Source organism: Molossus molossus, unplaced genomic scaffold (genome assembly GCF_014108415.1).
Source record: "Molossus molossus isolate mMolMol1 unplaced genomic scaffold, mMolMol1.p scaffold_m16_p_14, whole genome shotgun sequence".
In the NCBI taxonomy this organism is placed as follows: Eukaryota; Metazoa; Chordata; class Mammalia; order Chiroptera; family Molossidae; genus Molossus; species Molossus molossus.
The window spans coordinates 89,779,714-89,807,084 of record NW_023425349.1 but is presented as its reverse complement, the minus strand read 5'-3'; the positions used below and the strand labels follow the sequence as shown (position 1 = coordinate 89,807,084).

The window sequence follows — 27,371 nt, the reverse complement described above, 5'->3', positions numbered from 1 at the left end:
TGGTCTCACCTTCTCCTGTGCACTGGATGGATGGCACTGAGCCCACTGGCAGAGCTTGCTCTTCTTCTCTGTGCCCTGCCCACAGGATCTGGGCTGCTGGGCACACACTCAGCCCCCAGAGAGGGAAGGGCCAGCTCAGGCTGACCCGACTGCCAGCGCTGTCTTTGTGGTCTTCAGAACCAGCTGGGGACTGCTGCACTTCCTAAGAACATGATATTTGCTCCCCTGCCTCATGACTTCTAAGTGACATCCTGTGTCTGATGGGCCAGGCCTAACCCTTCTCAGTGCTGGGCTCCTACCCGTCGTGTGTTATAGGACTGTGTGTGGACCCGACGATAGGCTGGGGCAGCTTTTGAAGGCAGGTCATGGATGTTGATCATTCTCATGAGAGGTGAAGGCGTGGAGCTCTGGGACTGTTCCCAGCATCACCCAGAAGCACCAGGCAGCTGGATGCCAAAACTGTGCTGCCCCTGATTGTGTGGTCTTTGGGGATGGGGCATGATCTCACACTCGTGGCTGGGTGCTCCTCATTCTGGTGTGGCCGGGTTCTTGTCACAAGGGTAGATGGCCATGTGACCCTCATCACCATGTGCTCAAGTGGGACAGTCCTGCTCTGGAGCCTGAGAGTTGGATTCTGATGTGACCCCACTGATAGTCTAATTTTAGAGGAGTGTAGCACCTGCTCTGAGCTTAATTTCTTTATTTTAATCTTCCTTTATTCTCCATAACGAGAAGGAGTGGCATCCACACCTACATCTCAGTGGGGGCACAAGGAGGCGGGGTCAGCTGTGCCTCCCACAGGGGCTGGGTCACCACGTGTGTATGTGGATGTGTGTGTGAGTGTGAGAAGGTATGAAAGTGTGTGTGTATGAAAGTGTATGTGAGTGTATGAAAGTGTGTGTGTGTACAAAAGTGCGTGACTGTATGAAAGGGTGTGTGTATGAAAGTGTGTGAGTGAGTGTATGAAAGTGTGTGAGTGTATGAATGTGTGTGTATGAAAGTGTGTGAGTGAGTGTATAAAAGTGAGTGTGAGAGTATAAAAGTGTGTGAGTGTGTGTGGGTGTGAGTGTAAAACGTGTGGGAGTTTGAGTGTATGAAAGTGTGTCTCAGTGTATGTGGGTATGAGTGTATAAAAGCGTGTGTGTATGAAAGTGTGTGAGTGTATAAAATATGTGTATTAAAGTGTGTGTGTGTATAAAAGTGGGAGTATATGAAAGTGTGAGTGTGTGTATGAATGTCAGTGTATGAAAGTGTGTGAGTGTGTGTGGGTGTAAGTGAAGAAAAGAGTGTGCGTGTATAAAAGTGGGTAAGTGTGAGTGTATGGAAGTGTGTGTATGAGAGTGTGTAAGTGAGTGTATGAAAGTGTGTGAGTGAATGTACAAAAGTGTGTGTGAGTGTGTGTGGGTGTGTGTAGAAAAGAGTTTGTGAGTTTGCGTGTATAAAAATGGGTAAGTGTGAGTGTATGGAAGTGTGTGTGGGTGTGTGTAGGAAAGAGTTTGTGAGTGTGAGTGTATAAAAGTGGGTAAGTGTGAGTGTATGGACGTGTGTGTGTGTATGAGTGAGTGTATAAAAATGTGTGTATGTGTGTGTATAAAAGTGTGTGTGAGTGTGAGTATGAAAGTGTGTGAGTGTATAAAAGTGTGAGTGTAAAAAAGTGTGGGAGCATGAGTGTAGGGAAGTGTGTGTATAAAAGTGTGTGAGTGTGAATGTATAAAAGTGTGAGTATATGAAAGTATGTGAGTGTGAGTGTAAGTGTGTATGAGTGTCAGTGTATGAAAGTGTGTGTGAGTGTGTGGGTGTGAGTGTAGGAAAGAGTTTGTGAGTGTGGGTGTATAAAAGTGGGTAAGTGTGAGTATGGAAGTGTGTGTGTGACTATGAAAATATGTGTGTATAAAAGTGTGAGTGAGTGTATGAAAGTGTGTGTATGAAAGTGTGAGTGTATGAAAGTGCATATGAAAGTGTGTGTGTATAAAAGTGTGTATGAAAGTGTGAGTGTATAAAAGTGTGTGAGTATGAAAGTGTGTGCATGAATGGGTGTGAGTGTATGAAAGTGTGTATGTGTGTAGTATAATAGTGTGTGAGTGTATGAAAATATGTGTGTGTATGAAAGTGTGTGAGTGTATGTAACTCTGTGTGTATAAAAGTGTGTGTATGAAAATATGTGCATGTGTATGAAAGTATGTGTGTGTGAAAGTGGGTGTGAGTGTGAGTGTATGAAAGTGTGTGAGTGTATGAAAGTATGTGTATAAAAGTGTGTGTGTATGAAAATGTGTGTATGCAAGTATGTGAGTGAATGAGCGTGTGTGTTTGAAAGTATGTGTATGAGTGTGTACATGATAGTGTGAGTATATGAAAATGTGTGTATGAAAGTGTGTGAGTGTTTATGAAAGTTTGTGTGAGTGTATGAAAGTGTGTGAGTGTGTGGGTGTGAGTGTATGAATGTGTGTGACTGAGTGTATGAAAGTGAGTGTATGAACGTGTGTGTGAGTGTGTGAATGTATGTGGGTGTATGTAAGTGTGTATGAAAGTGCGTGAGTATGAAAATATGTGAGTGTATGAAAGTGTGTGTGTATGAAAGTGTGTGTGAGTGTATGAAATTGTGTGTGTGTAGTATGAAAGTGTGTGTGAGTGTGAATATATGAAAGTGAGTGTATGAAAGTGTGTGTGAGTGTATAAAAGTGTGTGAGTGTGAATGTATAAAAGTGTGTGTATAAAAATGTGTGCGCGCAAGTGTGTGAGTGTTTTTGAAAGTATGTGTGTATGAGTGTGTACATGAGAGAGTATGAAAATGTGTGTATGAAAGTGTGAGTGTATGAAAATGTGTGTGTTTATAAAAGTTTGTGAGTGTATGAAACTGTGTATGAGTGTGTGTATAAAAGTGTGACTGTATAAAAGTGTGTGAGAGTGTGCGAGTATATGAAAGTGTGTGTATGAAAGTGTATATGCATGAAAATGGGTATGTATCAAAATGGGTATGTGTATACAAATGTGTGTAAGTGTATGAAAGTGTGTGTGTTTGAAAGTATGTGTGTATGAGTGTGTATATGAAAGTATAATTGAGTGTATAAAAATGTGTGTATGAAAGTGTGTGTGAGTGTATGAAAATGTGAGTGTGTATATGAAGTGAGTGTATGAAAATGTATGAGTGTCTATGAAAGTGTGTGTATGAATGTGTGTATGAAACACACTCACACACACTTTTTACACACACTTTCATACACTCACACATACTTTCATACACTCACACACTTTCATACACTCACACATTTTCACACAACCACACACTTTTGTACACTCACACTTTCATACACATACACTTTCATACACTCACACTCACTTTCTTACACCACACACACATTTTCATACAACCACACATTTTTATACTCACACACACTTTTATACATACACTCAGATATTTTTCATACACTCATACACACACATTTTAATACACTCATACACACTTTCATACACTCAAACATGATTTCATACTCATAAGCACTTTCATACACACACATACATTTATACACTCACACTTTCATACACTCACACCCACACACATTCATACACTCACACACACTTTCATACACTCACTCACACACTTTTATACACTCACACTCACTTTTATGCACACACACTTTCATAAACTGTGTATGAGTGTATGAAAGTGTGTGTGAGTATAAAAGTGTTTTTTGAAAAAAAATATGAGTATAAAAATGTGTATGAAAGTGTGTGTGAGAGTGTATATGTGTGTGTGAGTGTATGAAAGTGTATGAGTATGAAATTGTGTTTTTATGAAAGTGTATGAGTGTGTATAAAAGTGTGTGTGAAAGTGGGTGTGAGTGTTTGAAAGTGTGTGTGAAAGTATGTGTGATTGTATAAAATGTGTGTATGAAAGTATGTGTATAAAAGTGTGTGTATGAAAGTGTGTGGGTGTGAGTGTATGAAAGTGTGTGAGTGTGGGTGTGAGTGTATGAAACTGTGTTTATGAAAGTGTGTGAGGGAGTGTATGAATGTGTGGGTGTATGAAAGTGTGTGTTAGTGAGTGTGTGTAAGTGTGAGTGTATGAAAATGTGAGTGTGAGTGTATAAAAGTGTGCGCAGGTGTATGAACATGTGCGTGAGTGTATAAAAGTGTGTGGGGGTGAGAGTATAAAATTTGTGTGTATAAAAGTGTGTGTGAATGCGATTGTATAAAGTGTGAGTGTACAAAAGTGTGTGTGAGTGTTTGAAAGTGTGAGTATAAAAGTGTGTGTATAAAAGTGTGCACCTATGTGTAAAAGTGTGTGTGTTTGAAAGTGTGTGAGTACATAAAAGTGTGCGTGGGTGTATAAAAGTGTGTGTTAGTGTGTATGGAAGTGTGTGAGTGTGAGTGTGTGAGTGTATGGAAGTGTGTGAGTGTAAGTTTATGAAAGTGTGAGTGTGAGTGTATGAAAGTGTGTGGTGTATGAAAGTGTGTGTGTGGATGTGAGTTCATAAAAATGTGTGTGGGTGTATGAAATTGTGTGTGAAAGAAAGCGTGTGTATATGAAAGTGTGTGAGTGTATGAGAATGTGAGTGTGTTCATGAAAGTGTGTGTGAGTGTATAAACGTGTATGCGTGAGTATATGAAAATGTGTGAGTGTGAGTGTATGAAAGTTTGTGTGTGTAAAAGTGTGTGAGTGTATGAAAGTGTATGAGTGTTTAAAAGTAGTGCAAGTGTAAGAAAGTGTGTGTGTATGAAAGTGTGTGACTATGAAAGTGTGTGTATGAGTGTGTGTGAGTGTATGAATGTGTGTGGGTGTATGAATGTGTGAGTGTATGAATGTGAGTGTATAAAAGTGTGGTGTGGGTGTGAGTGTATGAAAGTGTATGTATAAAAATGTGTGTGTGTATGAAAGTATGTGAGTGAGTGTATGAAAGTGTGTAGTATGAAAATGTGTGTGTGAGTGTATGAAAGTGTGTGTGTGAGTGTATGAAAGTGTGTCTGAGTGTATGAAAATGTGTGTGAGTGAGTGTATGAATGTGTATCTATGAAAATGAGTGTATGAAAGTGTGTGTGAGTTTGTGTGGGTGTGAGTGTAGGAAAATGTGTGTGACTTTGTGTGGGTGTGAGTGTAGGAAAGCGTGTGAGTGTATAAAAGTGGATGTGAGTGTATGAAAATGTGTGTAAGTGTATGAGAGTGTGTGTGAGTGTATGAAAATGTGTGAGGGTGTGTGAGTGTATGAAAATATGAGTGTATAGATGAGAATGTGTATATGCGTGTGTGAGAATGTATGGAAATGAGTGTGACTGTGTGTGAGTGTGAGTGTATAAATGAGAGAGTGAGAGAGAGAGCGAGCGAGCGAGCGCACTCCCCTCCTACCGCTGAGTCTGTTCCCAGGGAGCCACGGCCACGCTGGGCTGCGCTGCACTCAGGCTTACCTTACACAGCACCACGCAGGTTCCTCTGCAGGTGTCCACCATGACTTCTAGCGCTTCACCTGCTCCCTCTTGCCCTTTCCTTCCCAAGCCCAGTAGGAGGACTCTGCTTACATCACACAGACACAGATAAATATGGGCACTAAGTCAGGCACGAGGACTGAGAAGGGCCTTGCAGCTAAGGCCACCCACAGAGCAGTCCCTAAGAACAGAAAAGGGACTGTGTCCCGCCAGGCCCATGGATACAGCGCTGACAGACCAGGAGGACTCACCACTTTCTCTCTTGCCTTGCAGGTGTGCGCACTGAGGGCTCTGCGAGGCGCCCGCTGCCCTCCGCCTCGCCCCACCCCTCGGGAGCTGTCCGCATCGACCCTCCGACCCTCCGACCCTCTGGGTGTCAGCCTGGCCCCACGCCTCACTGGTGACCTCTGCCTGCTCTGCTCTTTGCCTGCTATTAAACATGTTTTTGAAGAAACAGCCACTGTGTCCATGGAGTAGTTATTTCTAGGACTGTGTACTTGGGCGTCTTGTATTCCACGTTGCTCGTCTTACAGGGTTCGTTTATAGGATAGTCTGCAGTTGGCTTATTACTAATGACGTGGTGACAGGGAGGACATTCTGGACCAGGCAAGTGGACCCTTGGCTCTCCCTCTCCTCCTCTGGGCTCCTGCTGGGCTCCTGGGGCTCCTCCTGGTGACCCCCAGCAGTGGCCCTGAAAGGGGGAGCTCCAGGAGCTGGCCCCCCAGAGCCTGGGCTCCACTTCAGTTTACCCAGTGCCGCCGGGTGTCACAGTTATTTGCTCTGATTGACTCAGAGTTTTGCACTAAGTCCCCTCACGCCAGAGGCCATTGCTGGAACAGCTCCTGCTGCGAGGGGTGGTCTTCTCCCTCAGGACCCAGGAAACAGGACTGAGCTGTCTTTGCGGAAAGAGAGGTGGCACTTGCTGTGTTAACTGACAGTCACTCCGCTGTAACCTGCTTGCCTTCGTCGAATTCTCCTTGATTGGAAAACAGGAAAATTAGTTTTAATTCTGATTTCACCAATGACTTCCTGAGCACTCGTGCGCCGCAGCTAAGCATGCCTGGAACCACTCGATGAGTGCACATGTGCCCGTGTGCGTGGATGGGGGTGTGTGCGTGCGGCGGACGTGGCAGCGAGCAGCGCCTGAGGTCATCCCGACAGCTTCTTAATATCGTCTCTTGCACATACGAATACAAATAAAGCTGCTAATACCAATCCCGGAGTGGACTTTTCAATAGCTTATTTTCACACATGAATCTACTTGTTTTCCTATCATTTTCTAGAGACCGTATGTTTCTGGGGACCATATGTCTGTAAATGAAGGAGATTATGGCCAATGTGAACATATATCGTGTCTGGAGCCTGAATTAGCTACCAAGACTTCACAGTTCTCTTTCTCTCTCTGTCTCTGACTCTGTCTCTCTCTGTGTTTATATGTGCATGTATATACATAGAGTCTCTCATATACTCACAGCTGTAATTATATATAATCTATCATGTTCACAAGCCTGCATGAATTAATGCTCTTTTTTCAGTTCTGAAGGAAGATGTGGACTTGACATTTTGATCCGAATACTGAGGATGAAAGCATGATGGTTATTTTGTGTTTGCCCCATGCCAGGTACTATTAATGTTAGGAGCTCTGGATTCATGGAGGATCTCATTTCAATTTCTCATGGAGACCCGTGACATAGGTGTGATCGTTAACCCCACACAGGCTGAGCTCAGGTGGTGGGGGCAGAATTCACACGTGCACCCCCATGACCACCCTGGGAATCCTGTGGGCACAGGAACCAGAGGGTCTCACTGGGGAAGGAATGCATGTCTGTTCCTTGCCAAGGCCATGGATGGAGGGATTCGGGAGGCATTTCTATACCTCTAACATCTGGAGGGCTGCTCAAGCCCCATGTCCTTATTTTTGAAAGTCAATGTGTGTCTTTGTGAGGTGGGTTTGTGTCCCCAAGAAGCCTTGTGCAAAGCTGATTTCTTTTTTATTTTTGTTCATCCTCACCTGAGGATATTTTCCCATTGACTTTTAGACAAAGTGGAAGGGAAGGAGGAGGAAGAGAGAGAGAAACATCGATGTGAGAGAGACACATCGACTGGTTGCCTCTTGCATGACCTCAACTGGGGCTGGGGATCGAACCTGCAACCCAGATATGTGCCCTTGACTGGGAATCGAACCTGAGGCCTTCCGCCCAAGGGCTGACGCTCTAACCATTGTGTAAAACTGCCCAGCGCATGCAAAGCTTATTTAAACAAAGCAAGTCCTACCTCACCTGCCCACAGGCCACTCCATCCACTTTTCACCCTAGTCTGGTCCATTGTGACCTGGGATTTCCTGGGCAGTTTGCTGACTAAACTGATTTTCACATCATGCTCTTTTAAATCCTCTCTTACTGAAAGTTGGAAGGTGGGAGGTATTTCGTGCAGTGGTGATCAAGACCCTCTCGATTTAGAGAGAAAATACTGACCAAAATAAGGAGTCCATTATAAGGGGACTTTTTTGTAGAATTTTACCAAACCTCCCAATCCTAAACCGGTGCCAAATTCTCGAGTGGATGCTGCCAACTGATGGTTGTTGGCGCTAATTCAAGGCCAACAGGAATCCCCATTTTGGGGAGCAGTGAAGAAGGAAACTTTACTTAGTGCAAAACAGCTCAGTTGTGAAGCATGACGTCCGGGAGGCATTTTCCAATGGACAGCCCTGCTCCGCGCAGGCTTGTTGTGCGGTGCTGGTCGGCTCCTTTCTGTTCCCGCAAGGCATCTTCAGTGCTTCAGCTCAGCTGCGAAACGTGTCTCCTGTCTTCAGTGGCAAGGGAAGGTGTACTCTGGAGGGCCAGAGACAGGGTCCCTGACTGGTCTGTCCTCATGCAAATGAGCTCTCCAAATCCCAAAGCTTGATTGGCCCAAAAGGTACTGTTCTGATTGGTCCGTTTAGAGTTGCTCTGGTTGGTTGGAGCTGCACAGCTCTGATTGGATGGGGAAAGCCTCGGTCCTCTTGGTTCACATAGGATTCCAGGAACTCCTTTATAAGGACTGGCTCAGATGGCAGAACGCGGTGCAGTCAGGCAGTTCAGTGCAGGCCTCTCCCTAGAGTGCAGTTAGCGTGAGAGACCCTGGTGTAGAAATGGTTGCTAGACTTTATTTTTATTTGAGTTCAGTTAATCACCAGGAGCCCTTCTTAGTAGGTGTCTTCTTTCTCAGGGTTTACAATGCTGACGTTTGATACCCAAACGTAGTCACTTAAAAGACAAGTAAAGGCCTAAATTTTAGGTGTGTATTTTGCAGCTTGGATTTGTGAAGAGCAAGCCCAGGGGCCTAGGCACAGTTTAATCTGACTATCTATGAATTTAATCTGAGTTATGCTAAGAAACGAAAAGAATGACCATTTAAATTTGCCCAATAACCTGGCCAATATGGCTCAGTGGATTGAGCGTTGTCCCATGGGCTGAGAGGTCCCAGTCCAATTCCCGGTCAGGGCACGTGCCTGGGTTGCCAGCTCGATCCCCAGTAGGGGGCGTGCAGGAGGCAGCCGATCTATGTATCTCTTTCTGTAAAAATAAATAAACAAAAACGTATTAAAAAAAATTGCCCAATGTCACTATGTGTTTTGTGGTTCAGAATTGTTTTTGTGTCCCCATTGGTAAGGTAAATGATGGTTTACCTTTTCTGATCTTGTCTATTTAGAAGTCTAGACATGAGTGGTTTGGGTGGAGAGAGGGTGGAGCCTGGGAAGTGACCTCCCTCCACCCACCTCCCCCTGAGTCTTGCCTGGGACACAGTCAGAAAATGGAGCCTCTAGAAATGGACTGTGTTGGAAGCCAACAAGGAGAAATGAAACCTATGCATTCCCCTCCCTCCCGGCTAATGAGAGTGTTTGCTTTGATCCTTGGCGGGTGGTCAACTAACAGCCTGCTTCTCTCGGTTTGTTACAGACGAGCTCTGTTTACCTCCCGTACTTTTCTTTTCCCTAAGGATTTTAAGTTAGATGTACCACCACGCACAGTTAATCATGAAAAGATCATACTTTTTTTTTCTTCTCTTTCTCTGAAACTTAATGGAAACCTGTAAGGCCTCCTGTTTTGTATCCTTTTAAGCTGGTCAGTCCGGTGTGGCCACAAGAGGAAATGCAGCGAGGGCGGGGCAGGGCAGGCTGAGCAGTGTAAGACTAACTGGGTGGGATAATTCCACGGGGCTCTGACGTCGAAGGGTGGCCCCTCGATGCCTGGGGTCCTGAAGGCAGAGGAATGCTCCCCCGGTCAGCGGAGGAGGCTGCTGTGGGCTGGCGGTTTGCGCAGCAGAGCCTGCTCTGGGCCCTGTGCATCGCTAAGAATGGGCTAACCCCTCCCTGACCGGCAGTCTCTCCCCAGCTAGCAAGGTTTCTGAGACCTCCAAATGTCACGATGACACCGAAAATAATTCCAGCCACGTGTCTCCGTGGGGCACAGACTGTTCAGCAGGGCTGCATTCCAAACCCTCCCCTCGTCTGAACCTATTTTTAGCTGCCGCCTCTGAGTCCTGTGTCTATCCGTCCGCAGTATCCCAAAGGGAAAGATTTCCCTGGGAAACGCAGCAGGTGTGGCCTAGGTGTCCAAGTGGCCGGCCAGGCACCACCGTGAGTCAGCTGCCATTTCACAAAGAAAAGGGAACAGAGGAGACTGAGGGGAGACCAGGTGTTTGGTCCAGGTTGATGTCATTCCACTGAGACTAGAGAGAGCTAAAGAGATACTGTGTCACGGAAGTCTGCCTTGAGCTTCCTGGGACACAGCCTTCTCCCCAGGGAGCATTACAACAGCCCTTCGGCCTCCCAGCCACCCAGCGGCCAGGAGTGCAGAGCAGTCCGCCTTTCCTAAGGTCTGCACAGACGTGGACTCGCTCAGCGCATGCTCTGTTCTGTCTGCGCTCTCAGCGCAGTTAGAGCGCAGCGCAGTTAGGCTCAGATTCGCTGGTGGTGGTGTGTGTGTCCACAGGCCACTGTTTTCAGTGCTGAGCACAGTCACCAACCAGTCACCAAGGTTTGTTTATCCACCGGGGGCAGATCGGGGGTAGCATGGCCCCTGCTTTCTGGCTCCATGGGCCCCCTCTCGCACACCCTCAAACTTCTAGTGGGTTGGCATTGGCCTTGAGGTCTCGTGTGGCTTTGTGACTGTAAGGACTTCGAGTCTAAGCCTGTTTCAGGTGGCCTTGCTCGGGAACACTTGGATGGGCTCTCCTAAGGTCCATGGGCTGGTGTTCAGAAAAACCACCATCTCTAAGGACCTGTCTGGGCCCGGCTCTGGAACTGTGGGCTCATGGCATCATTGTCCCACAGCTTTGGCTCAGCAGGCTCCGTTACATCGCTTAGCTCCTCGGTGCCTCATTTCCTTAACTAGGAAACCGGCACAAGCGTTCCAGCCTTCCAGGGTGTCTGGGCATCAAAGCCATAACTTGAGAACACATAGAACAGGCCCTGGTACACTGTTAGCCCCGAAGAGTCCCTTTTGCTTTGGGGTCAGGTTTGATTGTACCCGGCTTTGGTATAAGGAAGTTGATTTTAGTGGTATTGGGTTATTCAATGCTTGTGGTGTTTGATCTCAGAAGGTGCTTCTCTCTAAAGAGAGAAGTGACCTGAGTCTGGCAGCGAGGGGAGAGGCACAGGGTCTCCAGGGTCTGTGGATTCCAGCTGCAGCGGGCGGCCCGTCCAGCCCCCCAGATCAGCTCCGAAGGCTGTGGCCCCACGAGGCTGGGCAGGCCCATCCTGATTGCCGGAGAACTTGGTTCAATTATGACAATGTGCCTGCTTGGAGGAGCCATTACGAGGTGTGCCTTTCTGTCTCTGATTGGATTTTAGCATCGTGGAGCAGTCGGGTTGGGAGCAGAAGACTTTTTCTAGCCTAACAGAATGTTGAAGGAGAAAAGGGAATGTATAGGAAGTGTTTGAAAGAATAAAACCAGTCCCCGATCTGTCAAAAATGTCTGTGACACCACCTGGAACCTTGAGCAAACTGTACAATTAGTTCGTTAGCCTGGCCGCTGTGGCTCAGTGGTTGAGTGTCAAACCATGCACCAAGAGGTCTCTGGTTTGATTCCCGGTCAGGACACATGCCCAGGTTGTGGGCCTGATCCCCACTGTGGGGCATGCAGGAGGCGGCCAATCAATGTTCTCTCTCATAGATGTTTCTATCTCTCTCTTCCTTTCCCTTCCTCTCTCTCTCAAATCAATAAGAAAAAAAAAAAAAAAGTTCTTTAAACCATAAGGAGCATTAGCTTCAATAGTGCATAGTTGGCCCTTACTCTGCGGTCCATACATTCTTTGCAGGCTCGCAGTGTGGATGAGGAATCTCTTTGCCTGTTTCCCAATGGATTTTTTTTTTTATGTGAGCTGATACGATACTATTTTTTGCATCTGTTTTATGATAATCGGCCAGTATTGATGGATGCCCACTGTGTCCGCCTGTCTTGCAGACCCTGAGATGTCAGGGTAACGGTGGCAGGGGTGGCTGCGGAGTGCTGAGCTCTCAGGAAGCCGCTGTGGCATCTCCCTGACTTCTCAACTGACACACAGGTTGCAAAAGTCATGGCTCCGTGTATGCTTGTGGCTACCTGTCGCTAGAAGGTTTACGTGCTTTCAACCCATTTTGATACAATTACTTTTCAGAAATCGAGTTTAAAGTACTTCCTTTTTTTTAAAAGTAATTTTCCTTTCTTTATTGATTTTAGAGAGAGAGGGAGAGAGAGATAGAAACACTGATGAGAGAACATCGACTGGCCACCTCCTGCATGCCCCCCACTGGGGATCGGACCCACAACCTGGGCATGTGCCCTGACCGGGAATCGAACCAGCAACCTCTTGGTGCCTGGGTCAACGACGCTCAATCTCTGAGCCACGCTGGCAGGACAAAGTATTTTCTTTTAAAAAAAAATATATTTTTATTGATTTTTAGAGAGAGAGGAAGGGAGAGAGAAAGAAACATTGATTGGCTGCCTCCTGCACACCCCCTACTGGGGTGTGTCCCGGACATGTGCCCTGACCAGGAATCAAACTGGGACTCTTAGCCCATGAGACGACGCTCAACCGCTGAGCCCCACTGGCTGGGCTTAAAATACTTTTAATTCCTGAAATTAATGTCATATGTTTTGCTGAATGGTTGGTTGTACTGGACGCTTCAGATGATCAGAGCTGGGAGCACACCGCCTGTTTGCCGTGGATGGCGCCGGGCTTCCGGGTGCCCGCCCACCCTGACTGGCAGCCCCTGGGTCTGTCCTGCTGGGCGTCAGACACTGCCCACCTGTGTCTTGTGGCTTCAGGATGGAGCTAATGACCTGCTTTCATGTTTCTTTGGGAAGAAGAGAGACTGTCCCTACGATGAGCGTGAGCTGGATCGATGACGCCACTCTGTCACTTGCTGCCATTAGGCAGGCCTTCAGGTCTTCTTCTCCAAATGGGCCTCTTTTCATTGTCGCGCTCATCACCAAAGTCTGGGTTCACCTCCCTGAATGCTGTCTTTCAGCCTCTCTGGTTCCAGCACACAGCTGCTAAAACACTGTCCACTCGCTTCCATTTGTCACGGCAGCCCTGCCCCAAGGGCCCGTGTTGTGCCGCTCCCAGCACATCCCCGAATGCTTTGCAGACCCAGGTCTCAATGCCCAGTTCCTCCACCTGTGTTTCATGTCTCTGCAAATCTGGCCCCAGGCTGCCGTTTCCTGGCACACCCACTGCTCCACGAGGCCACTCCTCACCGTCCCATCACCGCGCCACGCCGCTTTCTGCTCGTGGGTCCACTTGTACCTTCTCATGAGACCTTCTTCCACCGCCCTTGGGCTTCTGCCCCTTTGGTGCTGGCTGGTGTGTCTGCTCTCGATTCTCCGAAGGACAGAACTGCACTGTAGTAACTCCTGGTACACGGCGGACTCTGTGGTCCTCCCCCGTGCTCCAGTGTTTCAGTCTCCTCTGCACATGTCTTGAGAACACACTGTCGTGTCTTCTTCATGGTGGTCGGGGCTGGGATGGATTTGGGTTGGAGGTGGCACAGGGGATCAAGGACAGCTCCTGGGTGTGGGGCAGGGGAGACCCGGGGGCCTTGGGCCATGTTTTCTGCTGTGGAGAGATGGGGAGGAATGATTTTGGTGGGAACAATCAAGGCTTGTTTGACAACATTTGGTCTGAGAGGACTTGAAGACAATGAAGTGGAGAGGTCAACTGGAGGTCAGACACCTCAGGATGGAGTGGATGGAGCCACCGCAGAGTAAAATGGGATGAAGACCCAACGGGGACACGGCCCCAGCCTTCTTGAGGCCTCTGTTGTGGGACCACTCGAGAAGGGCTTGGGAAGACAAGATGGGGGTGGGGGTGGGAATCAATGTTGCTGCTATTTTCCCAACAGGGAAGTTATAACAGGACCGGGCTGGGGATTGTGGAGAGAATTTCTTTGATGAGAGTCCCACGCCCTGCGGTCCTTACCCCCAACTTCAGACAGAGTGAGGGTGTTCAGGAGATCACTCAGACTCTGGCATGTGTTGCCCAAAGTTCAGGGGTCCAGGGGATGATGGACTCACTCCAGTGAAGTCTGAAGCAGAAGTAGGTGTGTTTTTGGAGAAATTGCCTCCTGCCGACAGCCAGGCAAAGATGCTAGGGACTGAGGCCACCCTATGTGGGCCAGGAGCCCATGGGACCCACTCAGGAGGACTTTCTGCCAGAGATTGGGGCCATGCCAGCAGCAAGAGGCTGGAGCTGCCCACAGTGTGGACACGGGGAGGGTGTGTGGCACAGGCACCCCTGTCTTCCTGGGGAGGGGTCTTCAAAGAGGCAAGGAGGGTGCCTGTGAGAGATGTCCCTGCAGCCTTAGCCCGGGGCTGGTGGCAACCCTCCTGTGCCCTGACCTCTCCCTGGGCACCACCCCCCCCGGCAAAGTGTCGGAAGCTTCAGCCAGAGGCTGAGTGGCACCGTCCTTCTTTGGCCACCTGGCGGTTTCCACCCCAGGGTGCTCTGAAGGAGGGAGGAAGCTTTCACGTTATGCTGGGACCGGGCATTTTAGACTGAAATAGGACTATGAGGAAGGTTGTTAGTGGTTGAGGACCTGGTCTGAAAGTGAATGAACTAGAAAACCTGGGACTTCCCACACCTCAGAGGCCTATCATAGAGAAGGCAAAGAACAGACCAGAGCACCCACAAAGGCAGAGGGCGTCAGAGGGCAAGGAGTCAAGAAGCCAAGAAAAGGAAGTGTGTCAAGGGAGCAAGGACAGCAGATGGCCCACTGATCTGGTGCCCTGGAGGTTGCTGGGGATTTTGCAGGGATGGCCAGTGGGAACTGTACCTGGCATGCAGGGGGCTGAGGAGGACCAGGGAGGAGAGAGGGCAGAGGGCACTGCCAGCTTCAAGCACTGGAAGTCTGTTATCTAGGGGTGCCATCATGTTTTGAGCTGGCCCCCGTGTTAGACATCATTTTTTCCCATCAGTCTGTTGGAAGCCTCACTGCAGTCATGGGTGGTGCACACGAGGCCCAGCTCGTCTGTGAGTATGTTGGGGTGTGTGCAGGAAGTAGAGCTGCTGGGCCCCTTTGTTGGCATTTCACCAATCTGCCCCCAGGGAGGCTATGCGGATTACCTCCTCACCAACGTGGAGTCTTATCAAACTTAAACGTTTGGCTGTGAAAACAGGAGTTGGCGTGTAGCCTTTAATTTGTGTACTTATGCGTGAAGCTGAAGACCTTTTCATATTTTTAAGAACCATTTGTATTTTTCTGTGAAGTCTTTGCTCATATAATTTGCCCATTTTCCATTAGGCTTTTGATGTTTTCCTTATTGATTGATATCAGAACAATGATCTCTTTATGAAATGTTACCCTTTTTTCCCCCTTATGTATAAAGTTTTATTTTTATGCTATTGAATGTGTCAATATATTCTTCGGTGCTTTCTGGATTTTGAATCATCTTTTCACTGAAAGATTTTAAAATGTCCTCCCAGTTTTCTTTTAGTAGTTTTACAGCTTCATCACAAATAAATTTGCACTCTACAGAGAATGTATTTGCATATAAGGCAAAAGGTAGGAACCCCACTTACTCTTCCCTGGATAGCTGCCCAGTCACCCAAATGCCCCTCCCTGGGTAGCTCTTGCCCCCTCCTGACATGTGTTACCACATTTATTCCTGTAGGGGAGGGAAAACATTTTTCTCTACCCTCCTACGTTTCCTGGCTTAAGGCCTGCAAATCAGACAAAAGGCAGATTACCAGGAGAAAAACAAACGGTTGATGAATGCATAACGCATGCAGTGCAGGCAGGGAAACAGTTATGAGTAACTGAAAAAAGTATTTAGAATTTAGGCTTACATACCGTCTTCATCAAAGAGCAATCAATCTGTACGGGGGGCACAAGACAAAGGAAGGGAGTTTGGGTGCCTGGGCAGCAGAGTGGGGGCAGGCAAGCGGGTGCAGTGTGGGCACTAATGGAAGATGAGGGCTAGTAGCAAGCTTTGCCATGCAGACCCCTCTGCTGCGTCTAAGGGCTGATCAGGGTCTCGAGTTGTCTCCAGCAATAAACTTCTGTCCTTCCTGTAGAGTGGGGAGGGGTGTGCCTTTACAAATGTATGTCCTGCTTTTTGGCAAATAGGGAAGGACAGAGAGCTTTTCTTGAATCTGCTGCTTCTCAGTTGCCTTGCGCTTAAAATAATCTTTATGCAAAAGAGGCCTGTTTGGGGGTGATGTGTTCCGATCCTCTTCATTACATGTATCTCTCCTTTTTGTTTGTTTAGGAAGTTGATTGCAATTTGCTGTTACATGTGTTTGCTTGTTGCCCCGCCCCTATTTAATCTAATCCTGTGAGTGCTGACATCACCCACACGTCCTCTGTCTATTGAGTCTGTGGAGAGAGAGAGAGAGAGAGAGAGAGAGAGAGAGATCGTATGAGATGGACCCATAGGGAGAAAGATGGTGCTACATAGTTTCAAAGGTTTCAGTTCAGAGCTGCTATATTCCAATGAAAACATTATGAAGGTGAATGTTGCCAGCTCTAATGATGAGAATGTTCGCCAAGTAGAGGAAGATGGTGATGTCATGAAAAAGTGGGGGTCAGCATTTGGCATTACTTTCAGATAACCGAGAAGGTGCCAACTATTTCGTTTTCCTATTAGCTGAGCCCTGAGCTCAAGGCTCAGCTTACCGAAACGGGATTGCACCGATCAGAACATTAAGAAGCAATCTCTATTATTAAAAAGAGGGCAAAATTGCTACCTGAGACTCACGCTGAGACAAAATGGAATTACACGAAGCTCAATGATGATTGCTAAATGAACAAATTGAAACAGTGCTGCTCACCAAAAGGCAGGGCACTAAACAGTAAGGAAAGACATTGAGAATTCTTACATTTAAAATTAGACTTTGGAGTTCAAATTACCAACTTCATTCATCTAACTATTACAATGATTAATAGTCATGTCACATTTCTATTTCAAATAGAAATAGATGCCGTCAGCCTCATTAGAATGAGAGTTACACACACGTACTATCACGTGAACACCAGAAAAAAATGTATGCCAACGAGAAGGGAGAGCATTTTCTGGAAAAGCAGCTCGATTTGCAAACCCCTCTTTGGGGAGTCTAAAGGCTGGCTCACAAGGGGATCTTTAGGACTTTCCTGAGTCCATGAGCTCTGAGAACTTTCCGGAATTTCTTATATTGGCATATTTTAAGGACAAAAGATTGCATCTCTAACTCTGCCCTGAAATGCTTGCATGCCTCTCTAGGGGAGGACTTTTTTGGTGGGGTGTGTTGATTATTTGCAGTGTCTTCTCCACAATCCTATTCTCTCTCGCTCTCTTTTTTTATCCTCATCTGAGGACATTTTTGCATTTATCTTTAGATAGAGCGGGAGGGAGAGAGGAGGGGAAGAGAGAGAGAGAAACATCGATGTGAGAGAGACAGATCAACTGGTTGCCACCCACACAACCCCAACCGGGGTGGAGACAAACTGCAACCGAGGTACGTGCCCTTAGCAGGAAAAGAGCCCGGGTCTCTCTGATCCATAGGCCGATGCTCTAACAGCTGAGCCAAACTGGCCAGGGCCACAATCCTATTCTTAATGGTCATCTGTTGTTTCCCTCTCCCTCTCCCAGACACTTCAGTAGCCAACCTGCTGCCCAAGCTCCAGGCTGGCAGCACTAGAAGGGACCTTGGATGGCATCTAATCTAGATCACAGGTTAGACAGGTAACATTTTTTTTTTCCTGGAAAACTGTCATCCATACTGATTTCCCCCTCTTATCTTCCATGTCTGTGGATGGAAAAAGAAATCTGAAGCGTAATCGGGGTACTTCAGAAATGACTTGTGGGAGACTTTCTGCTGTAAAATGTTGTTCTAGCCTGCTAGGACCGTCAGAGAATTAGCTTAGGTAAATATACCAAGTATGGGGCAGAGATGCATCAAACTTTAAAAAAAATTAAACAGGTAAAATATAGGTACTGAGGTTTATGTGGTTGTTTAAGGGAGACAACTTGACCTTCAACAGGAATTTACTTTTAGAAAGTACTTGGGATGATCATTTGGATAGAACCACGGTCAGAATATTATTCTAAAATAAATGACTAAAAAGAAACATTTGTTTCTTTTAAATCAACTTCTTCTGAGTCATGGTGACTCAGCGTCTACGGTCTTCGTGGTATCTGAACTTCCAGAGCAGTGTTTCCTTCTTTGCACTCTACAACGAAGTAATGGCGAATGGGAAGCTTGTCTTTACAGTCTCCTACCGAATTTGACAAGGTCGTATTTCTCTTAAAAGCAATGTATTGTGGTGATCGTTATTCTTCTAGAGGATAGAAAATAATTTCAAGACGTACTCAGCGGAGAACGTTTGTGGACTCTGAGGACCCATTATCTTTTCCATTATTCAGTGTGTCCCCGAACCTCTGTGGTTTCTTTTTCTCTTTTGTCCTTCCCCACGTGGGAGTTAGGAGGCTCACCCAGCCTCTTTCCGGCTCCTGACTTCGGCAAGTCTCCTGTCACTCATCACTGAGGCTGGGTCACAAGGTTGGGCTCTGTTTGCTCTCAAGTAGTTACGGCAGCCTCATCCTCCTGACCCGAGGCCCCTTGTGGTCTCAATTTTGCACTCCTCCCCTCTGCTTCTGTGGTCTTCTGTCCCATACAGACCTGGGGGCCAGACCCCCTGCAACCTGACCTCCTGCCAGGCCCCCTCAGGACCTAGGACATGCATTGCCTTCTTCAGGACAGTGCCCGGCACAAAGTAGCTGCTCAATAAATGCCCGCTCCATGGAACCAACCTTCATGATATTTACTAACTACAGCAGCTGTTGTGTAATGAAAACCTTTGAGGATGCCCATTTCTGAAATGAAGCCTTTGTGAGCTATATTCTGTCCGGTGCAAGGACCAGGTTCTGGGGCCTGCTGTCTGAACCACCGGCCACAGGGCAGATGGAGAGGATGAGCGTGTGTGCTGTCCTGGGATTCATGGGGCTCTTTTACACCATGAGTGTGGAGAGAACGATGTAAGTTATTCTGAAAGAACTTACATTGACTACAGATAAAGGGGGTGAGAAAGGGGATGTGGGGCAGCTCTGGGGTGGGTACAGCATCCTGGATTGGTTGTGGGCCATCAGAAAGTGCATGTGCAGCAGGGTATGGTGGAGTCTGGTGCTCGGCTGTTCTCTATATATAAGAGCCGAAACAGTCACCAAAGTTGGCCCTAAGTTTCAACACACATTCAGGAAGGTGAGAAGTTTTTAGTTGGATCTGACTCGAGGCTGTTAACTGATTAACCTCTTTTTTCCACCCTCTGCAGTTTAGTTTAGGATCTCAGAGTCTTTCCGTCGTCCCTGGGAATAACTCAGAGGGGTGTGTTTCTATTCATTCCCTTCTGACTCATTCGGAGAGCTCTTGATCAACAGCAGTACTTGGTGCACAGTAGGCCCTGCCATCACCGTGAACAGAACAGCCAGAAGGGTACTGAGTCTCTCCAAGGGGATGCTAACCAAACGTGCAAACAAGCAGAAACTAAAGCTGCGAGGGGAACGGACGCTCACACAGCGCCAGCTGGGATGCAGCCTCCACAGAAAGCCCTGGGCTGCTTCCAGCCAGAGGTTCAAGATAGCCCGCTTTGTCTTGCTCAGGGGACAGGTTGGGTGACTCCTGAGCTGGCGGGTCTATTTTCTACGCTGGAACACACAGGCCATTCTTTCCCCCGGGGGTGTGCACCTGGAGGGTGTCTAGGTTCTGTAATCCTGATTGACATGGTAAAACCGATCTCTCTTCCTGTCCTCTGAAGGGAAGCCATCAGCCGTGTTTGTGAAGCCGTCCCTGGCACCAAGGGAGCCTTCAGGAAGAGAAAGGTACTGTCCTCTCACTCTGCATCCGTGTCTCCTCTGTCACCTCTCAGCATCCTTCATTACACATGCGGTTCAGTTCTCTCTGCCCCTGGCCTGGCGTTGTCACTGTCATTGTTGTTGCCCAGGGAAAACCAAAAGGCACTCCTCAGTCTACAGGGGGTCAGCTGCAGTGGCTTTTGTCACTTTGAAAACAGGAAGAGCTTAGATTCTCTCTCTCTGCCACGTGGTTGACGGGGACAGTTGGCTATCACTGCCAACCCAAATTGGACACCCTGGTGACGCACTGTGGGCCTAAATGTAAGGACAGTGATGATGGCAGCCTGGCAAAACAAGGCCAGACATTCTTCCAAGCCTGTAGAGCCATTCATTCACTTCATTAGAACAACGCTCTGTGGCAGAGGCCCTCAGTAGTGAGCTGGTCAAAATTTAACAGCTGTCTCTCAGGGCTGGGGGACCGAGACACTGTATATGTAGTATTTGCCAGTTTCTGGGGCGTAAATACTTCCACCATGGCCAATTTCAAGCTCTAACATGACATCCTTAAAATGGAGTTGGGGAGAGAGGTGCAGACACCATAATACAGGGTCCCCAGCACACAGGGACCACAGGCACAGGTGGGCGCCGGTGGGGGAAACGATGCTGACCTCTAGTCTCCATCCCAGGTATACTAATCAGGGCCCAGGCAGCTCTGCCACAAGTTGTGCCCCCTGGTTAAGAACTAGGTTGATTGGCATATCAGATGGGGTGTTCTAATCTAAAGAGAAAGATTGGAGGTTTGGACAGAGACAAGTGTTGGCAGTGCCCATGCAGTGCCCAAGGAGAAGATGCCTGGCTGGAGGATGCAACCCGTCGGTCCGTGTGCCAAGAACATTTCTTATGGGCTGATGGGTGCACCAGTTAGAGCCGAGCTGAGTCTGTCCATTCTGTGCTGGCTGCAGACCTGTTGTGTTCTAACTGGACCACCCTGTGTGCTCTGACCCAGGGGATGTGCCCATCAGAGCAGTCATGTTCCATTCCTGCAGCAAAGAGCGTTCTCACGACTCCGGTGGGATTGCTCATAAGCCGCGGAGTTGGACTGATTTAGTCCAGCCCTGACTGGTTTCACTCTTGGAGGGATGAGGCTGGTTTCTGAGTGTGCACAGCTTCAGGCCCCGGCCTGGGCCCTTCCCCCGGCTTCAAGTCACGCCACGAGACGCGTCCCACACGAGCTGCCTGGACACTGACAATCTCTGCCTTCCCCTGATCTCAGTGTGTGCAGGGATGTTTCATGACTCCCACAGGGCACATTCTAGAATCTTTGTGTTAGAGTCCGATCCCCGCCCTCCCGCAGCTTATTCGAAGCACACTTTTCTTCATGTGCCTAATGAGGGCGGGAAGGTGGAGGTTTGGGGGTGTAGCAGATAGGAACAAGAGAGGCCTCACAGAGGCCTCCAGTGACTCAAAAGTGAAAATAATGGTGCTTGTTTTCACAGCCTCCAAGCAAAATGCTGTCCAGCATCTTGGGCAAGAGTAACCTCCAGTTTGCGGGCATGAACATCTCCCTGACCATATCCACTGCTAGCCTGAACCTTCGGACGCCGGACTCAAAACAGGTCTGTAGGCACTCAGGCCCCCTGCCCTGCTCAGGGACCCCCACAATCCGTGTTTCCCCGGCTCTCCATGGAGCACGCTTGTGTAAAGCCTTCACAAGTCTGCAACCTTGACTGGCTACTTTGAAGGGTCCCCAACAGTATGACAGATAGACTGGCTATCATTCTTTTATAAGTTCTTTTTTTTTTTTTTGAGGTTAATGCATGAAGTCATTGATCTACTTATAATGCAGAAAGAGGTACACGTATGTGCAGAAGTCTCCTCTTAGTGGCCTTGCCCTATTTTGTTTTCTCTTCTGCCATATCCCATTGGTTCCACAGCCCACATTTTATTTTCTGTGAAATGAATGGCATGCTGTGGTTTAATTGACATTATTATTATTGTTATTATTATTATTTTGGTACGTGCCCCTAGCAGGAACCAAAGCCAGGACTCTCTGGTCAGCAGGCAGAGGCTCCAACCGCTGAGCCAAACCGGCCAGGGCAACATTATTATTTTTTTAGCTGGTCATTATTTTGGGCCTCTCACAGTTGGTCGTGTCATAGGGTTCATGTGATATGGCGTATTGGTGGCTTCCCAGCACATAAGGAGTTAGTTGCTGATGGAGGCAAGGCAGCAACCATGTTTCTTGAGGCCCGTTCTGTGTAGGGTGGCTGGGTTTCTCCGCTGTGTGCCTCTTTCAGGTTTCTCTGGTCCTTAGTCTCTTCAGTTAGAAAAAATCGTTACATGATATCATTCTATGGCCTGTTTGGTCATTCCCTGGTAGACCCTACTTTCAATGTTGCTGGTGGAAATGCGACCCTTGCAGGGTTACAAGAAAAGCATTTCAGGGCTCACGCATGGAAGGATGAGGTAAGATTTATTTATTTATTTATTTATTTATTTATTTAATCCTCACCCGAGGACATTTTTCCATTTTTTGTTCAGATAGAGCGGGAGGGAGAGAGAGGAAGAGAGAGAAAGAGAAACATCGATGTGAAGGGACACATCGAGTGGCTGCCACCCGCACGACCAACCAGGGCCGGGGACAAACTGCAACCGAGGTACATGCCCTTAGCAGGAACCGAACCCGGGTCTCTCTGTACCGCAGGCCGATGCTCTAACCGCTGAGCCAAACCGGCCAGGGCGGATGAGGTAAGATTTATTGCGGGAGAAATAAAAGACTGCCTTCAGGTTCCTGGTGCCTCATCTCCCTCTGTCCGGCTGTAAGTAGTCCAGCCGCGTCTTCCTCAATCTCAGAAGGAAGGCCAGGGTCCAGAAATTCTGTTCCATGGGTCCAGCAGAAGCTGGGTGTAGTTCGGTTCAGTCCAACTCAGTCTCTGTCCACATTGGACTAGCTTAGTCTCTTTTCCCGCTGGGTTGCTGTACCTGGGCCTCAAGGAGGCTGCTACGCCTGCATGGCTGCTGCAAAGAGAGACCTGTTACTGAGCAGAGGCCTTTGCCAAGCTTTGATTACATTATCTGGGGCCTGGGATGGGGCCGGCCCTCTTTTAAACTAACCAATCAATATCCCAACCCTTTGTGGGCTTGTGCTGGGTCCTCCCCCTAACCAATCCATTTCCTAGATATTTAGTGTTCTGTGTCTCTCATCCAATGCGATCCTTTTCCCAGGCTAGGCTCCACCCCTTTTGGTCACCATCTTGGTTCCTACTGCACATGCCTCACAGTAGAAGCACCTCCCTCTGCGGCAGCTTGGCTTCTACTGGGCATGCGTCCAGCAGAAGACTTTGTACCTTATTGTTTCATCCCTCCCTCGTCCTGGATGATGGTTGGCTCTGTCCTGGGGAGATGCGGGTGTTACAGCTTCCTCCTAAGTCAGGCTTGATATTTAACTCAGCTCCCTAGTTATTAGACTTTTTTAAACATCTCATGCCCTTTGCTCCCTTCCTTTGTGACTACTAACTAGTTACCTACGCTAACGTCAAGGCTGTCTTTATTTGACCTGATTTAGAGCTTGCCAAGGGAAAATGCTTTTTTCCCAGGGATATTTGTTAAAAAAAAAAAAAAAAAAAAAAAATTACAGGCAATTGTTTAACATCAGGGCTCAAATGTGTATATGAGTAGTCACCCTGAATATGAACAGGTGAAAGGCTTGTAACCATATGAGTGCCTTCACCTGCCCCACTCAGCCTGGGCCAAGGTGCTGGCAGTGTGAACTGGAAATCAGATGTGTCCACGCTGTGAAAGATGGGCAGTCCACAGGACAGGGATGATCCCCTTTCTGACTCTGGCAAGTGTCATCAGGGATGCCCAGGAGTACCTTTATGTTGCTACACTTACTCTTATTTATGACTTTTCAAATTCCCCAGGCAAACAAAGCAACATTTCCAGCCCCATTTATTTCTCTGCTCTACCCACCCCACCCAAGACGTTGAAAGAAATTCTAGACCCAGAGTAGAAACAAGAGGCAATGTCTGGGCTTTGTTTGGATATATTGGATGCCGCTTCCGGCTCCATCCCTTTGTCCTCACTCGAGTGATAGATGATTCCTTGTCTTTTCTCATTGGTGCTTCTGAGGGATGGGTTAACCTGTCAGGGAAGTGGTGGATTAGGTAACTTCAACAGGCTCAGCCTGTCTCTGGAGCTGTCCCAGTCTGAGCGCCCATGGTGACTAACAGAGGCTGGTCCCCTCAGGTCCACATCCACTCTTACTCTATGTGGAGGTTGCATGTTTTGTTTTAAGGAATCCTGAAACCCTGGTCCTGAGTTCTGCGGGATCTTAGCTCCTAATTTCTCTTTATTCAAAATAAAGAGAAGCAAACTTAGACCAGAAAGGAGGAGGTCACCATGGCTGGCCCTCTCTATCCTGGGATATGGCCTGGTTGACTGTGCCAGTTTTCACTGTCCTGCCCTTGGTTCAGGTGGGTGGGAGTGAGCCCCGGGGGATGCCAGCTCGGACATCATGAGCGTGGTTCGATAGGAGCCGAAGCTCACATCTCTCTGGCTGTCCCGCCTGGCTGAGTTCAGGGCCTGGCTGTAGCAAACAGATCAAGCCCGGAGGACACTCCCTCCAGGTGCAGACAGACAGCAGAAGGGTAGTGCCTGCTCCCCCTGCAGGGCTCCCAGGGAGAAGAACAAGATGAAACAGCCTCAGAGCAAAAACACATGCTTTCAGTTAGTTAACTCCCTTTCAGTTCTCTTAGCCAAAGGGATAATATACGCGCAAACAACAATGGTTATGCATTATGCTCACCAAATATGATTTCTTTTTAAAATTTTTTTTCCCTTTATTGATTTGAGAGAGAGAGAAAGGGAGAGGGAGAGAGAGATAGAAACATCAATGAGCTTGGCCGCCTCCTGCGTGCCCCCCACGGGGGACCAGGCCCACAACCTGGGCATGTATCCTGACCGGGAATCAAACTGGTGACCTCTTGGTGCATGGGTCAACATTCAACCACTGAGCCACACTGGCTGCACCCAAATATGATTTCTATTTCCCCCCTAAATCTTAGTGTCCACTTTGATTTCCAAACCCCGGTTTCAGTGCTGCTTTGTATGTAACAATTAAATATGCAAAAATTAATAAACAAATTCAATTTTAGAAGTCATCATTTATCACCTTTTGGCGGTTGCTACGTCCCCATGGCACCCCCAGGAGCCCTCCACCCCTGCACCAGTGGCAGGATTCCAGAGAGCTGCAGAAGGCAACTTCTTGATCCATCTGGGCTTGGGCACAGGCTACAGAGCAGGCCTCATTGTTTTCATTCATTTACAGTTTACCTTTGAACAGTGCTGGGGTTAGGGGTGCTGACCCCTGTGCAGTCAAAAAGCTGTGTATAACCTTTGACTCTCTCTCAAACTTAACTACTATATGCTCAGGTTTTTCTAGATCTTGAGTAGTTTTGCATGTCCCCAAAACTGAAGTAGGCATTTAAAAATATCTTATTTTATCTTACAATTTATTTATAGTTTTGCTTCGGTTTTGCAGGAGCATGGCTGGAAAAATCCCTCAGCTGGTAGGATTGGAGCTCTGTAAATTCTGGCTGCCCACCAGCCAGGGCCTGAGGGGGCTGAGCAAAAATAAACCTGGGTATGCGGGGAGGGAGACAAGAGGACTGTTCCCACCCCCAGAAATGTACTTCAATGTCACTGCATTGTCTTTAAAAAGATAAAAGTAGCGTGGAAGACTTATATAGCTTTTTAAATTTAGGGCAGCTTCTAATTTACTCAGCGTCTGCTAATTTCCACTGTACCCTGCAGTTTATAATGCTAATGGAAACTTCCCATTGAAAAACAAACTTGGAATGTCCTCTCCAGTTTTTAAATTGATAAATTGCAAGAGTGCCAGTTTTGATCTTGGATGCTGGCTTCCAGTGTGTGGGCACACGATGTAAGGGTCTGAAGTGGGGGACAGCCACCCTTCCCTCCACTCCAGCTATGGAGTCTATGTTGAAGACCCTACGTGTCTTTGGAAATGGACATAACACAGTGGAAATGTTCTGGGGTGCGGGTAGGACAGTTTCCTTCTCAAAGAGGTGTGGTGGTTGAGATCCTCTGTGTTCGATCACAGCTCTGCCCATTTCTAGCTGTAGTACTTTGAGCAAGCCGATTGGTCCCTCTGGGCCTCAGGCTCCCCATCTGTGGAATGGGATCGCAGCAGCTCCTACATCACAAGGCTAAATGAGCTAATTCTGGCAAAGCTGCTGGCTGAGCATTGACATGCTGTGAAATTCATTGAAAGCTATTATTACTTTTATCATTGTTACTTGCGTTGGGTACCAATTTGCCCAATTTTGGGGAAAACTTGTTGATTGGTATTGCCTGTGCCTGTCAAACGGTTGGTTTCCGAGACACGGGAAGGTAATAACGGTACCTCTTGTTTCTTGTTTTGGGCAGATCATAGCGAACCACCACATGCAGTCCATCTCCTTCGCCTCCGGGGGGGACCCGGTAAGTGCCCTTGGCATCGTGTTCTCTTCTTGTTGGGAGTTGCTGGGAAGGGCCCTGTTTCCAAGGTGCGCCTCTTAGGATACCATCAAGAAAGTTTACTGTGATGCCAACTATTCCCCCCTCTTGATTACATAAGTTTTACATTTTCATTTTATTAGCCAAGAGCTGTCAACACTGGCTTTCTTCAGAGGCCGGGGCAGACCTCCCTGGCGTTTCAGAGATGCCAGGTGTTCGGTCTCCTGACTGCCCGCCTTGCTCCTGTTCTTCCATGGGACCTCCGCGGGGGCCTCTGTCCTTGTGTTTTAGGTCCACTCGAAGGCTGTGAATTGACTTAGTCTAGTTTGTTCATGCATGTTTGAAATTGGCATTTTTCTCTCCAGATTTGACACTGTAGTCTTAATGGTTCGTGTAGCCAGCAGGGGAGGAGGTGCAGAAACAGACAGAGGAGAGTGAGAATATTCTGTTTGGTGCTGCTTATCCTCTGAGAAGGTGCCATAAGGAGGGGTTCGTCCGATGTCAGTGTCAGGACAGGCGGGACCAGGGCCACGCCTGCCCACTCACTGCTGTCCGCAGTGGACAGTCCAGCCCTTTGAAACCCCAGGCAGGGAGCCGGTCAAGAGGGAAGGAGGTGCAGGGGGAGCTGGGAGGAAACACGTGCAGCTGTCTCCGAAGTGAAGGGGAGAAAAGATTCTTCCCAGCCCCGGTTGGTTTGGCTCAGCAGTGAGAGTGTCGGCCCGCGGACCACTGAGTCATGGGTTTGACTCCAGTCAAGGGCATGTACCTTGGTTGAGATTTGTCCCCGGCCTTGGCTAGGGTTGTGCAGGAGGCAACCACTCGATGTGTCTTTCACGTCAATGTTTCTCTCTCTCTCTCTCTTTTCCTCTCTTTCCCTCCCACTCTATCTGAACAAAAATGGAAAAATGTCCTCGGGTGAGGATAAAAAAAGAGTCTTCTCCAAATGTTGTCATGTTATTTTTCATTGGTCTGGGCAAAGTTCTCACCCAGGCAAACATCTATATATTAGGGCCATAGAGTGAGTTTTTCTTGGAGCTAAATCTATTCAATTAAAAAAATTGTTCTGTATCCTTGGAAGATGTCCTTTTTCTGCTAAAACATTTTTTATAATAAAAGAATAGTGGTACTTTTGTTATAGTTGTTGT

At 47.7% G+C, this 27,371-nt stretch overlaps 1 protein-coding gene across 2 annotated transcripts in view; it reads left to right on the top strand.

The window, feature by feature from the left end:
- Positions 1 to 27,371, top strand: part of SHC3 (SHC adaptor protein 3) — a 174,766-nt gene that overhangs the window by 82,324 nt on the left and 65,071 nt on the right. For both annotated transcript variants that reach the window (XM_036261564.1, XM_036261565.1), the window contains exons 3-5: positions 19,671 to 19,734; positions 21,204 to 21,323; positions 26,158 to 26,211. In XM_036261564.1, the coding sequence (XP_036117457.1) occupies positions 19,671 to 19,734; positions 21,204 to 21,323; positions 26,158 to 26,211 (238 nt within the window). The remainder of the gene's footprint in view (positions 1 to 19,670; positions 19,735 to 21,203; positions 21,324 to 26,157; positions 26,212 to 27,371) is intronic.